Below are 15,045 nucleotides of genomic sequence, written 5' to 3'. Positions count from 1 at the left end.
GGGATAAGAATTCACTGTTTGACAAAAACTCTTGGGAAAATTAGAAATTAGTATGGCAGAAATTAGGCATTAACCTACACTTAACACCATACACCAATATAAAGTCAAAATGGGTTCATGATCTAGGCATAAAGAATGTGATTATAAATAAATTAGAAGAACATAAGATAGTTTACCTCTCAGACCTGTGAAGGAGGAAGGAATTTGTGATGAAAGAACTAGAGATCATTATTGATCACAAAATAGAAAATGTTGATTATATCAAACTAAAAAGCTTTTGTACAAACAAAACTAATGCAGACAAAATTAGAAGGGAAGCAATAAACTGGAAAAACATTTTTACAGTCAAAGGCTCTGATAAAGGCCTCATTTCCAAAATATATAGAGAATTGACTCACATTTATAAGAAATCAATCCATTCTCCAATTGATAAATGGTCAAAGGATATGACTAGATAATTTTCAAATGAAAAAATTGAAACAATTTCTAGCCATATGAAAAGATGCTCCAAATCATTATTGATCAGAGAAATGCAAATTAAGACAACTCTGAGAAGCCACTACACACTCTCAGATTGGCTAAGATGAAAGGAAAAGGTAAAGACAAATGTTGGAGGGGATGTGAGAAAACTGGGACACTGATACATTGTTGGTGGAATTGTGAATGCATCCAATTATTCTGGAGAGCAATTTGGAAATATGCTCAAAAGGTTGTCAAACTGTGTATACCCTTTGATCCAGCAGTGTTACTACTGGGCTTCTATCTCAAAGAGATCTTAAAGGAAAAGGGACCTGTATGTGCAAAAATGTTTGTGGTAGCCCTTTTCATAGTGGCCAGAAACTGGAAATTGAATGGATGCCCATCAATTGGAGAATGGTTGAATAAATTATGGTATATGAATGTTATGGAATATTATTGTTCTGTAAGAAATGACTAGTAGGATGATTTCAGAAAGGCCTAGAGAGACTTACATGAACTGATGCTGAATGAAATGAGCAGGATGAGGAAATCATTATGTACTTGAATAATAATACTATTTGATGATCAATTCTGATGGATATGGCTCTCCAACAATGAGATGAACGAAATCAATTCTATTTGTTCACTAATGAAGAGAACCAGCTACATCCAGTGAAAGAACTATGGGAAATGAGTATGAACCACAACATAGCATTTCCACTCCCTTTGTTTTTGTCCACTTGCATTTTTTATTTCTTTCTCAGGTTATTTTTACCTTATGTCTAAGTCTGATTTTTCTTGTGCAGCAAAATAACTGTATAAATATGTATACATATATTGTATTTAACATATACTTTAACATATTTAACATGTATGGGTCTACCTACCATCTTGAGGATGGGGTGGGGAGAAGGAAGGGAAAAGTTGGAAAAGAAGGTTTTTCAAAGGTCAATGCTAAAAAATTACTCATGCATATATCTTGTAAATAAAAAGCTATTTTTTAAAAAGTGGATTGTAAGCTTCAAAAAAAAAAAAAATAGAAGAAAAAAAAAACAATATTGTCCCCAGGAAAGATTTTGGAAGGATGCTTTCTTTCTCAATCTCTACAAACAAGTTGTGTTATTGGATTTAGTTGTTTGAATGCTTGATAGAATTCAATTGTAAATTTGTGTCTGGATTTTTTAAATTTCATATGTGGATTTTCAATTTTATTTTATAGGATTAATTTTATTTTTTCTTTTAATATAGGCATTTATTTTTGTTTAAAATGATTTCATTTGTTATCATTTTATTTATGTTTTATTGGGTAAAAATAGTTTCTAATCCCCCTTTGTTTTCTCTATTTGTTTTAAATTCTTTTTTATTATTTTTGAGGATGGCAATTTGTTTTTTTTTTCTTTTTACTGTTCTTAGTTGAAGTGTTTCATTGCTTTTGTAAGTTTTAAAAATTGTATTTCCAATTTGATGATCTCTCTTCTCTCTCTTTTTTTTAATGAAAGTATTTAAAGACATATTTTTCCAATTATTTCTTTGCCTGTATTCTAAAAATTTTGTTATATGGTCCCATAATTTCCATTATTGAGAGTTATATATTGATTTTCCATAAAGATAAGAACTATATATACTATTTCATTTCTCCTTTAGTAGTCACCAAGAGTCTATAATACTCTCTTAAAATTCTATTCTGATCCTAATCTCTTTTTAAAAAATATTTTTCTAAGTATGAGAGGGAATATTGAAGTCCCCAAATATTACACTTTTGCTGTGTATTACTTCATTTAATTTGATTAACTTTTCCTTTAAGTAACCAGAAGTTATAACATTTCCCAAATGTATGTATGTACATGTCTATGTTTCTCTATATCTGTTATTTTATTACATATGTCTTTAAAGACATTGTAGCTTCCTTGCTTAACTTCTCTAAGTATGTCTGTTTCTTTGGTTCCCTTGTCTAAAATTTTGATTGTCATGCCTGATATACAAATAATATCACCTGAAGAACAACAAATTCAGTTCCAATATCTCATTTTAATTCTGTATAAATTTTTATATTTCAAATGTTAATTATTGTTTTCATTTTGTAGTCATTTTGAATGGAATTTCTTTTTATATTTTGTTTCGTTGGGATTTTTTTTTCCAAGAAAAGTTCTAGATCAATTAAAACAATTTTTTTGGGGGGGGCCTTGATACAAGATTAGGAAATATGTGATTGCTTATTTGTTAAGGACAATGCCTAAGTGAAGGGGTAGGTCAATTCTCTGAAAGCCTCCACAGCTGTGAATGATAAACTTGAAGGAGTTGCAAAGCAGCCTTTACTAATGCAGATGTTCCTTGTGCATTGGGAGTGAAATAAATTGGAGGCAAGAGGGAAAAGGAGGGAGGTCAAAGAACAGCAACTGTCTCTCAGTCTCCTTGTATCATCATCATCATCATCATCATCATCATCATCATCATCATCATCATCATCATCATCCTCTCATATGAAGAGATCCATTCTACAGGTCTGAATTAGATCTCCAGCAGCCACTGGCAGGTGGCTCACGTATCACAACATACCGTGCCCAAATGTGGGACAAGAAGAACCAGCTGCATTCAAGAGTGTTTGTGAGTAGGACCCTCCCAGAGTTCCTTCAGTAACCTGTGGAGAACGAAAGGGAGAAGTGACCGGGAAGACTTTTTTAGTCAGGATAATTAAATGGGCCAACACATCAAAGGGCCAAACCAGGAAACTAGTGAGAGACTTATTAAAAATCCTTGTTCTAACTACAGTTCTCTTCTCTTTTTGATTTGCCTCCATGACATCTCACAAGATTCAACATCTGCTATAGTATCTCACTCTGCAACCATCCAGAGGTGATAGTGCTGTTTGCACTCTCTAGCATGTGGACTTAGATAACAGCTAATGCATAAACTTACTGATCATGCTGTGGGGGAAGGGAGAGAATAATTGTGTTTCCATAAAACAACAAACGGAATTATTAAGGACCATGCCTAAGTGAAGGGGCAGGTCAGTTCTCCGAGAGCCTTCACAGCTGAGAATCATAAACTTGAAGAAGTTGCAAAGCAGTCTTCGCAAATGTTCCTTGTGGATTGGGAATGAAATAAATTGGAGGCGAGAGGGAAGAGGAGAGAGGTCAGACAATGCAACTGCCTCTCAGTGGAGAGGCCAGAGAACGCCATTGCCTCTCAGTCTTCTTGTATCATCATCATCCTCTCACATGAAGAGATCCATTCTACAGGTCCAAGTTAGACCTCCAGCAGCCACTGGCAGGTGGCTCCTGCATCACAACACTTATTGAATTCCATTGTTGGGTGTTTTCAAATATCGTGTTTCTTAGTCATAGTGGATTCAATTCAGCCCCCTTTTCTCTCCCCTGTGGACCCTATTACCTCTAATTTTTTAGACTCATTTTGATTCTCTGTCCACATATATCCCAGCAATGGGATTTATAGTTCAGGGACTTTATACCTTTCTGTAATATACTTACAACTAGATATATAGTCCATCTCTTTCTTCTAAGATAACACGTATTTGACTTGGCTCATTGAAAGACGGTAAATATAGAATCATTCTTCTCTACATTAATCTTTATTATTAGTTTATCTCAAATAATAGTCTAATCCCTTTTGTAAATGGAAATGTTTTGTTCAATGAATTCTTTTGGATTTTAGGGACAATTAATAGACAATGCACTATAGTGAGAAAGTGCACTCAATTTGTTATCAACACAATACCCTGTATTGGTTTTCTGTTCTGCTACTTACTAACTGTGTGTTCATGGGCAGGTGACTTTTCTGCTCTGGACTTCATTATCCTCACCTTTAAAATCAGGGAGTTAGTCTAGATAATTTCTAAGACTCCTTCTAACTCTAAATCTATGATCCTAATTTTGTTATCACAAGCTTTATAGAGATAGAGTTCTTTCCAATGCTGAAAGCAAGGGCATTTTTTGTAACCTTATTTTCCTGCTCTTCATTTTTGCAATGCAGGAATTAATGGACAACATTATTTCATACTATTTCCTTCCCGTTTCTTTCTCATATATTTCAGCCTGATTTTCAAGTTCAGTAATACTGAAAAAAAGAAAACAGATGTGGTAACATGCTACATTAAGTATCAATTTTGTTTCTATCACTGTTGATCCATATTGATTATACATACAACTAGAAATAAATGGATGATTTAAAAAACAAAAACAAAACAAAAAAGAAAACCCAAGATTGCTGCATAAAAACAATCTAGAATAAAAAACCACTGAGAAATTAAAAAATACCAGTCATTCATTAAAAGGTTGCAAATCTAGTCATCCTTTTGGTTACTCTCTCCTCAATTTTAGCCTCAGCCACAAGATCCAAATAAACCTTATTGGGTGTTGCGCCTAGTCACTGAACAGCTTGACACTGATATTCTGGAAGTTAAGAAGGATACAGAAAGAGCAGATGAAATCCGAGCAATGAAACAAGCATGGGAATCTGCAGAGCCAGGCAGATCTATCAAGGTAATTACAATCGGAGAGATTATATTAGTTGCCTTCATTTTGGAGTGATTTGAAAGCAACAAAATATAGGAAATATATATTTATAATAAACCACTTGAGAGGGATTGAGGGAACTTAATAATATTGAATAAAAGACTTTTCAAACAGCAATTATGTAGCTACTTATTTCTTCCTTCCTTTCTTCCTGTCCTTTTCTAATCAAATGATGTTGCTAAAAAGTTAGCTCTTGATGATGCTTTTTGTGGCCAAAGAATCTGTAGTCTTTTTTTGCAAATGCTGGAAGTTTATTTTCATTTACAAAGCCCTAGCTATGCTCATTCCTCTGTTCTTCTCTCCAAAGAATGAAGCTAAAATATATACTTGTATATACATAAGAAAACCTTATGAACACATGCATGTTTGTAGTCTCTCACCTATAATCCTCCTCCCCCTCAGAACTTAAAGAATTCTGTACACATATCTTATTTATACACTCATCATATTTTCTGGTATCATTTTTGAATGTGTTCTATCCTGCTACTATAATATAAAGTTCCTTAAGAACAGGGATTATTTATTATTTAAAATTTCTATCTGCTTCAGAAACTAATGTAGTTATATTCATAGAATAGGTAAAATAAATTTAATTGACAACAGATTGATGGAGTACATAACTTTGAAATATGATACTATAGGTCTAATTAGTAGCTATATTTGATGGCTAATTTAATTAATCCCAGTAGTTTGATCATTCAAATTTAGAACTGATTTATAGATATGAGTTATATAATAACATTAATTTCAATAAAAAATTCATGCAGTAAGTTTGTTAAGCACTTATTGGATACAAAGCACTTTGCCAAGTACTAAAAGAGGTACAAAGACAATTTAGACTTGAATAATCATCATGAAGCTTGCAATCTAGTCAATTGTAACATGTTAAATATTAATTAATAATAAAATATTTTCTCTAAGTATACACATTGAGTTGCTCATTCATTGACTGACAAAAAAGGTTCCAAGTATTAAAACAAATAACTTCAGTATTTTAATGTGTTTGCTCACTTACTAACCTGTTAAGATATGGCTAAAATAATTTTGCTAATTTCACATTTTCTTCTTTTCCTGGAGGTTTTTTAAAAAAAAATGATTACTCTATAATCAGCCATTTTCAAAGATCTTGTCTTTTAAACATTTGTTTTCCAGGCTGCTCAAGCTCGCTTACATTTTATCAACACATTTACCAAGAAAGCTGAAGCTGAGGGAGAGCCTGAAGATACAACTAAAAGCATGGAAGAAGGTATTGATTTCATTTATGGACCAAATGAATCTCGCCATTCATGAGAATTGAATTGAGAATTTCCAGAGTTGTTTCAATGGAGAGGGGAAGAGGGAGGTTCAGAGAAAAGAAAGAAAAAGGGAGAGAGAGAGAGGGAGAAAGAAAGGTAAAAGGAAAGATACTATAGGCCTAATTAATAATATATTTGAATAATCCCAGTAGTTTGATCATTCAAATTTGGAACTGATTTATAGCTATGAGTAATATGACATTAATTTCAATAGATAATTGAATATTGCCTTTTGTTTGCTAATCTAAATATGCTTCAACTAATCCATTAAAAAGCAGTTTCTAAGGGGCAGCTAAGTGATGTAGTGGATAGAGCACCAGCCCTGAAGTCAGGAGGACCCGAGTTCAAATCTGGCCTCAGACACTTAACACTTCCTGGCTATGTAACCCTGACAAGTCACCTAACCCCAACTGCCTCAGCAAAAAATAAATAAATAAATGAAATAAAAAACAGTCTCCAGAACTCACAACATCCTAAAGACTTTTTTCCCCCCAGGTCTTGGTATGATCTGCATTTGAGTTCACAGTGTTTTGATTATTATTATTATGATAATGATTCTTCTGCAAGGCAAAGGATTGAATGGTTTTTTTTTTCCAGTTAGCTCTAGCTCCCATTCAGTAGAATCCCTTTTTTACTTTCAGTTCCAAATTCTCCCCCCCCCACTTCCAGTTCTATCTCCACCCATTGAGAAGATAAGCTATATGATATCCATTATATATATATATGAAATTATGCAAAAATACTTTTATATTAGCCAAGTTGGATCAAATTAAGGATAACATTACTTCTTGAGTTGGGTGGAACAGTATTAACAATTGGTGAGAAAAGAACTGCTTAGCTCTTATTGTACTTTTGTCCACTAAGGAGAAGTGTCATACCAATCAAACAGACAACTCATTATTTTGAGGAATCACCCAAAATTATAATGAAATTCATAGGGAAGAAAACCAGGTTAAGAATCTCAAAGATATTAATTAAGAAAAGTGGCTTAAAGGAGATGAAACATTATAAAAATTCAAACTATTATGGAGTCCTCAGAATGATTTATGTTTAAAACATATGAAAAAGATAAGTGGGATAGATTAGAAAAATAAGCACCAGTTCAGCCCTACATTTCAAATATTTCAGCCTTTTAACTTTGATAACATTCAAATTGTGTTACCCCATTTGAAGTGATGCTAAATAACATGACCTTGAGCAATTCACTAAGCTTCTTTAGGCCCATTTTCTCATCTGTAAAATGAAGTGATTGGATTAAATAACCTTGAATGCTCCTTCCAACTTTAAAATTATGATCCTATGAATTCAGTTGCTTACACTGTAGGATATTCCCTTTCATGATTTATGTGAATAAATTTATTTCCTCTGTTTCTCCATGACTCTCTTGTAATTATGGGCATATGAGATACCAAAGCCTTCTCTATCCAGTCCAATCAGTAACATGACTATGTGTCTCCCACCACCACCATGTTTTTTTCCCCATCACTTTGTTAAGGATCTTCTGAGTACCTCCATTCCTAAAAAATCTTAATTCATGAGGAAAACCATGAAATGCTATTGAAAAAGATCTATTTACATAGTCAGGGAACTTTGGCCAAAGTTAGGCTTTTGTACTCAAAATCTACACATCTTGAGATTATATCATTTCCCTAGAGCCATATCCTTCTATTTGATTATTCTTTTTGTGAAGGGTGCCCAGGTAGATTTTTCCTCTCTTATGTGGTAATATGGTATGCACTCCAGTCCCTTCCTTACTAGTTATTAGCAAGTGATGTTTATTTCTTAATATATGGATCTGTTTGAGGCTCTGAAGTGTAAAATTGTTAGTGTGAGAAATTTTACTTTTCTTTCTCCCAGCATCACAAGTCTGTGTCTTCACAACCCACTCAGTGCTTTCTTTAAGTATTTGCTGATAACTATAGGAACTTTAATTTAGCAGGGATTCAATAAATATTTGTTTTTTAGTTAAATTTTCTAAGCTAAAGTAAGATAGGTTTTTGCTATGTCTATTGTTAATCTATAAAGTAAAACAACAGAAACTAGATGTTAAACACAAATTAAAATTATCTAAATAAAACCCTATCAGGTAAGGCAAAGCTAAACAATGACAAAAGAAAAAAAAAGAATATATGAAAAAATTTTAAAATACAGTATTTAGGAAAGGGAAGTATATATTTTGAAATGGGGGTGACATAAAATGATATCAATGCAAACTTTAAAGTTAAAAATAATTATATATATGTATATCTTTTTATTACAAATGGTATAACTTATGAAGAAACAAAAAAACCTCCTGGTGTTGAACACATACAAACTGTAGTGACAACTGACATAGGTGGTCAACCAATGAAGAAAGAATTAGCACCTTTAAATATTACTCCATATTTCCGGTAAGTTGTAGTAAATATGAATAAATGTGGAAATCTGTGTTCTTGGAGCTGAGATTACATTGCCAATATAAAATGTATCTGTAGCAATGATGAATTAGAAATAAATATCTCTCATATTCTTGTGTACAAATCAGTCATGTAAATCTTGAGTTGTATAGGTTATAACCTGGCATTTTTATTTCAGTGAGAGTTTATCAGAAAGTTGTATTTGATTCTAAATATGAGGTTCTTTTGTGGCTCTCTCCTTCCCTCTGTATGTCTCAGTGAGCCCATATGATCCCATGAGCTTAATAGTCATTTGTAATAAATAATTCCCTAAGTATAGCTAGTCCTCATTTTTCTTCCTGTACTCCAGTCCCATATTTTCAACTTCTTGTTCTAGTTTAGTGTGTCATTGAAATATCAAAATTTACACACACAAAAATAGAACTGATTATTTATATAGATATTCTTCACAAAATCTTAGGGTTGAAAGAGCCATTTAATCCAATTCATATATCCTCTACAAATTACAGAATCATAGAATTTGAAAGTTCAAAAAAAATCTCTGCAATCATCTGCCCAACACATATCTGTTTCCCCAGTCATTCTTTATAACATATATAGGAAGCAGTCATCTAGCTTCTGATTGATGCAGAAGACCTGCAAAAAGGAAGAACTTTTCTTTAAACAATTCTTTCCATTTTTAGACAACTCTTTTAAGATTTTTTTTCTCCTCTGACATCAAGTCTAAAATTTTCACTTTCTAACTTTCTGCTCCTAGATCTATCTTCTGGGTCCAAACAAAATAGATCTAATTTTTTTTTCTTTTTAGAGAGAGAGACTTTCATTACATAAAGATGAGTTTTCCTCTCTAGGCAAAATACTAATCCTCCACTCCATTCCATCAACCTGAGACCATATCACATGTTATTAAACGTTCTCAGCCTTTTTGGTTACCTTCAGGTTATCCTTTAACTTATAAATGACCTTCTTAAACTGTGATGTCCAGTACACCATATTCCAGATGGGATCTCATGAAATTATAACTTCCTTTTATCTGAAAACTGCCTTTCTTCAGTTCAAGATCATGTTTCCTGCTGCTACATCACACTATTAGTGCATATAAATTTGAAGTCCACTAAGATTCTTGGATTTTTTTTCAAACAAACTTCTTTTATCATACTCTTCCATCTTTTATTTGTAATATTCATATCTTTTTTTGCACCCAAAAGTAAGACTAACCACTCTATTAAATATAATCTTGATAGTTTTAACCCAAGTCTATTCTGTCACTATCTTTTTGGATTTGGACTCTGCTGTCTTGTATGCTAGATATTGTTTTGTAGCTCTGTGTAATCTGTAAATTTGAAAAATGTGTTGTAAATAAGAGACAATGTGGTGAAATAGATAAAATTCTGGACTTGTCACCAGGAATTGCCAGGTTTTAATCTTGCATCAGACTATTCTCACCTGGATAACTCTGGGAAAGTTATGTGACCTTGCTAAACTTTGATTTCCTCATCTATAAAATGATTTGAAGACCTTTATGGCCCCTCCATCTTAAAATCAACTCTGTGATTGTATGCCTTTATCCTTGTTATTGATTAGAAAATACTATTCTTTCTCCTACTCCTTTATCTAATTAGTCTTCAAATCTTATCTATTCCTTTGTCTTCACTCACTGCTACTACTTTAGTACAGTCAAAAAGAAACTAAGTGTCTGAGTCTAGATTTGAACTGAGGGCTTTCTGATAGTGCCTTTCCCTTGGATTTCATTGTTTCCTGTTTCTTCTCTGTCCAAGCCTTCTTGAAAATAACTACTAAAATAAGCTTCATAAAGAAAAGGTTTGAGCTCATCACTGTCTTGCTCAGAAATCTTCACTGGCTTCCATTTGCCTCTAGGATAAAATGCAAACTTATTACCTTACCATTTAAAATTGCCCACGATATAGCTCCAACTTCCCTTTACAGATTGATTTCATATATTCCTTTTATGCACTCAAGATTCCAGTCAAATTGCCATACTGTTCCCCAGATTCAGCATTTTATAACTGTGGTGTCATAGACAGCAGTCCCTCATGTCTGGAAGGCACTCCTTCCTTTTCCCCATGTCTTAGAATCTTCAGTTTCCATTAAAGACCATTAGGCATTACTTTCTATGTGATTTTCCCCTGATATCCTAGTCTTTAAGTGTTCTCTTCTTTCTTATCCTAAATATGAATTTTTAAATTATCTGTATCTGTATTATATTCCCCAATTGAATAGAAACTCTTTGAGGGCAAACTCAATTTCAGTGTTTTCCCACTGTCCTTAATTTTTAGCATAATAGCAACTGTCATATTGTGAGTTATAAATAAAGTTTATTGAACAGATTTTACATCCTCAAATAAACTTCAGGTTTGATGATTGGGGCAAATAGAGCTACAGAGTATTCACACTAGGTAGCCTATGCTTAAATAGATTTACACTGATTTGAAGTTCAGCCAATAGGGATAATCTTCAGGAATGAATGTATGCTCTTGAGGAATGAATGTATGCTCTTGAGGAATGATGACAAAATTTTAAATATGATTGTTACTTTTTGACTTCACAGATTCAAAAGAAACAGAATAATCTTTCCTAGAAAACAAAATGTATTTCTTAATCACATTATGTAAACAGTTAGACAAAAAGATGGTGACCCCAAAGCATGATAAAAATAAAAATGAATGGCAGCAAAAATTTCCCATATGATTTAGTATTCTTTGCTTCTTTAAATTCACTATAAGTTACTGATATATTATCAATATGACTCTTAGAGACTAAGATGATGATGGATATTGGAAGAAGAGCTTTGTGATGCTTTGCCATAGCTAGAGTTGGGTCTTTTAATCACTTTATTCCTTAAGAAAACAATTCAAAACCAAATTCCAAAATGAATTTAAAATAGCTTTTGATGTTTTTCCCAAGACAAACAACTGATGAACCTGTACTATACAATATTGCTTTGGCCCAGCAACAAGATATGCAGAAGGCAGAGGAAGTTCATCAGTTTCGCCAGTATCGAGAAAAAATACTTAGCAAAAGAGATTTTGAACATGCAGCACGGAAGAAACTAAAGGCAAAAGTTTTGGATACTTACAAAGATATCCGTGTAAGTTAGAGCATGTAAATACATGTCACTTGTGACAAACCTTTTAAATTTTTAAAATTTGACATCTTATATATTATTATCAATCCATGTAATTAGCAAGTTGATGGAGATTTGCCTCTCATCCTTTCTAGAATCACATTCTATCCTTTTCCATCACATGGGAGAAACTATATTTAAAAAAAAAATTTATGAGATATGTTGCTTCCCATAAGTGTTTTTATTTTTTTTATTGTGACAACAATCCAACCTGGAGACAATGTGCTACCCTTGAATATCACTATTCATATACCATTTCTTAAATTTCACTTTTCTCCTTTGGTCATTGTTATTCTTCAGCTATTCAGACAACACTGGCATTTCATATGCCAGGGAGAACACAAGTTCATTTCCAACTAGCATTGAAAGTAGACTATTTATATCCTTAAGTTAGTAAAATTTTGAGGAACCTTTTAAAATCATTTAATAAGTTCATTTGTTTATTTTGTACCACCAAGATGGCTGTAAAATGTTTTCAGAATTTTAATATCCTCCATGCATGTAGTAGTATGACTAGTCCAATAAAACTCTGCCACTGTCAAAATAGATTCTGTTCAATAATATTGTATTTCTAGAGCAAATACTTTATGTATTTGTTGTCATGTCTTAATGAATTGTTTTCATATAGTACTGGTAGCAGTGATTCATCTTCTTACTGATATCCATTTCTTCTAGCTTTTTTAAAAGAGCAGAGTGACATAGTACATTATTTGTTAAGGAATGTATAGCTCTTCCATTCTTTCTCAGCCATCTCTGAGAAGCATGAATTTTTAACAGGTGATCATTTAATTTTTTTTCCAAGTATAGAATTTGAAGAGGTATTAAAGGTATATTCTGCCTTATAATATCATTAATTGCTACAAGAAAACATAGTAGGAAGAACAATGTTATAAAGGCCTGTTCGTTCCCTGTTATTAATAAATATTGTTTCCCAGGATGATGATGATGATGATAATAATAATAATAATAACATCTACTATTTTCTTAGTGCTTTGAAGTTTGCAAGGTGGTGTGTGTGTGTGTGTGTGTGTGTGTGTGCATGTGTCTGTAAAATCAGTTTTGACATTTGTAAAATGGGGACAATTAGAGCACCTATCTCAGGGTTGTTGAAATAATCAAATGAGATGACATAAATATATATATATATAATTTCTATATTTCTACATTACTTATATAATATTTAGAACATATTAATACTATATTACCACACATAGTATGTCTCATTTGAGGTAGCTACCATGTTTTGCCATTTAATAGTGACAAAACTAATTTTATATATTATATATTTTGTATATATATATATAGTTATATATTTATGCATAACATATAAATTAATGAATATATAACTGATTTTATATATAATATAAAATACTGTATTATAATAGCATATATGCATATGTATATTTGCATGTATAGATACAATTTCACATTATTTAAAATATAAAATCACATATTAATATAAAATCTCATTTGATCATTTCAGCAAACTTGTGAGGTAGGTAGTGTAATTATCTCTATTTTCAGATGACAAAATTGAGGCTGAATGAAGTTAAATGACTTGTCTAAGGCAGCACAATTAGTAACTGTCTTGGAGTCTGATTCCAAGACTACTACTCTACACACCATTTACAATTTTACTGTGAAATTTGGTTATGATGTCTTATGAGGGTGGTTAGGGCAGTGTTAGGAGTGCTAATTCTGTATCACCTTCTTTCTCAATCATCCAATAAACATTTATTAAACATATATAATGTGCCAAATACTATGCTAATCAATGTGAATCTAAAAAAGAATAAAAGATAATCCCTGCCTTTAAGAAATTCAAAGTTTAATGACAGTTGTGTATATGCAATCCTTTCCCGGTGTAAACATGGTGGAGAAAAACTTCCTCTTAGAATGAGTTTTCTTGTAGAAGAAATTATATATTTACCAAGAATTGCACCTTTTTACAACTTCATGTTACTGATGTATGGAAAATGAAATATATGAGACAGTGTACTGTAGTGGGTAGAGAGCTGACTTTCAGGTCAAGACATTTAAAAGGCACATCCAATTTAAAATTGGTAGATGAAACTCTTCTACACTAATAAGTCATAAATTTGATCAATTAATACAAGCAAACAAAATTTAGATATGTAACATTATTACCTGCTCATAAAGGGAGAAAAATCCGTTCAGAAAAGTTAGGAAATTATAGATCCATAAGTAAGTATTATTCAAGCAAGACTTCATTTCTGATTTGAATCCTTGTGCATCACAGAAAAAAAGTGTAGGGATTTGTTTTATGATATCAAATTCACTGTTGTTGTTGTTGTTGTTTTCTTTTTCTTTTTGTTTTTTATTTGGTTTAAATTTGGGGTGGGGGACAGACATCTTTACAGGAGACCCGGGATATGGTTCTATTACCCCGGGAAGAATACAGGGAGAGGTTGCTAGAAGAGGAGCGCCAACGAGTAGCGGCATTAGCAGCAGAAGAAGTAGTCGTTAAACCGGAGCCGGAGAAGAAAAGTCCTGAACATCAGAAAAAAAAAGGAAAAGGAGGGAAAAAAAAGTGACCCTAGGAAGCCAAACATTTCCCTTATTCAGGAAAAGAAAACTATTTTTAATGAGCAATTGTTGTATATATCTATGAAATAAAAGTTAGACTAATTGAAAATATGATTGTTTAAGCATGATAGCATAATTCTCTAACATTTCTACTTTTTAATTTTAATTTTTCCCTAGGTTTAGCCTTATATAAATGATGTTTTAATTCATATTGTTATCCTCAAAATATTTATATAATAAAGGAATTCTCCCTCAATCTAAGATGTCTGTCTTTCTTTTTTAGAAAAAATCCCAGTCAGAACTAGGTACTAGAACATTTTCAGCAACTATGAGGAACTAACTGCTCTTCTAAAAAGTCTAAACAAACCTATTTCATTTAAAGACATTAAATTATTCAAGATTTATTTTTCCATCATGGAAATTTTTCTTCCTCTCAAGTTTTGTTTCTTTTTGCTTTTTGTTTTTTCACCAATTTAGTTGTTGGACATATACAGACTTTTTTACTTAGTGATTATTTATATTTGTATAAGTATAGACCACTATTCCAATAGTTTCAAACATGTTTACCCATTATAGCATTTCTTGGTTTAATCCAAGCCAAATTTCCCTTTTTCTTTCAAATGTATTCAAGTTTCTTTTTGATTTGCTATTGGAACCATCTCATGACAAAT

At 32.2% G+C, this 15,045-nt stretch overlaps 1 protein-coding gene across 5 annotated transcripts in view; it reads left to right on the top strand.

Moving 5' to 3' along the window:
- Positions 1–14,630, top strand: part of ADGB (androglobin) — a 240,026-nt gene extending 225,396 nt beyond the window's left edge. For 4 of the 5 annotated variants that reach the window (XM_031937655.1, XM_031937653.1, XM_031937654.1 and 1 more), the window contains 5 exons: positions 4,797–4,958; positions 6,144–6,237; positions 8,565–8,676; positions 11,608–11,791; positions 14,197–14,630. In XM_031937655.1, coding sequence (XP_031793515.1) covers positions 4,797–4,958; positions 6,144–6,237; positions 8,565–8,676; positions 11,608–11,791; positions 14,197–14,382 — 738 coding nt within the window. In that variant the 3' untranslated portion in view covers positions 14,383–14,630. The remainder of the gene's footprint in view (positions 1–4,796; positions 4,959–6,143; positions 6,238–8,564; positions 8,677–11,607; positions 11,792–14,196) is intronic. The other variant, XM_031937656.1, reaches the window with a different exon arrangement.
- Positions 14,631–15,045: the final 415 nt, after the last annotated feature.

This window comes from Sarcophilus harrisii, chromosome 4 (assembly GCF_902635505.1).
Source record: "Sarcophilus harrisii chromosome 4, mSarHar1.11, whole genome shotgun sequence".
In the NCBI taxonomy this organism is placed as follows: domain Eukaryota; kingdom Metazoa; phylum Chordata; class Mammalia; order Dasyuromorphia; family Dasyuridae; genus Sarcophilus; species Sarcophilus harrisii.
The sequence above is the reverse complement of the archived record's forward strand: the minus strand, read 5'-3'. Positions and strand labels throughout refer to the sequence as shown.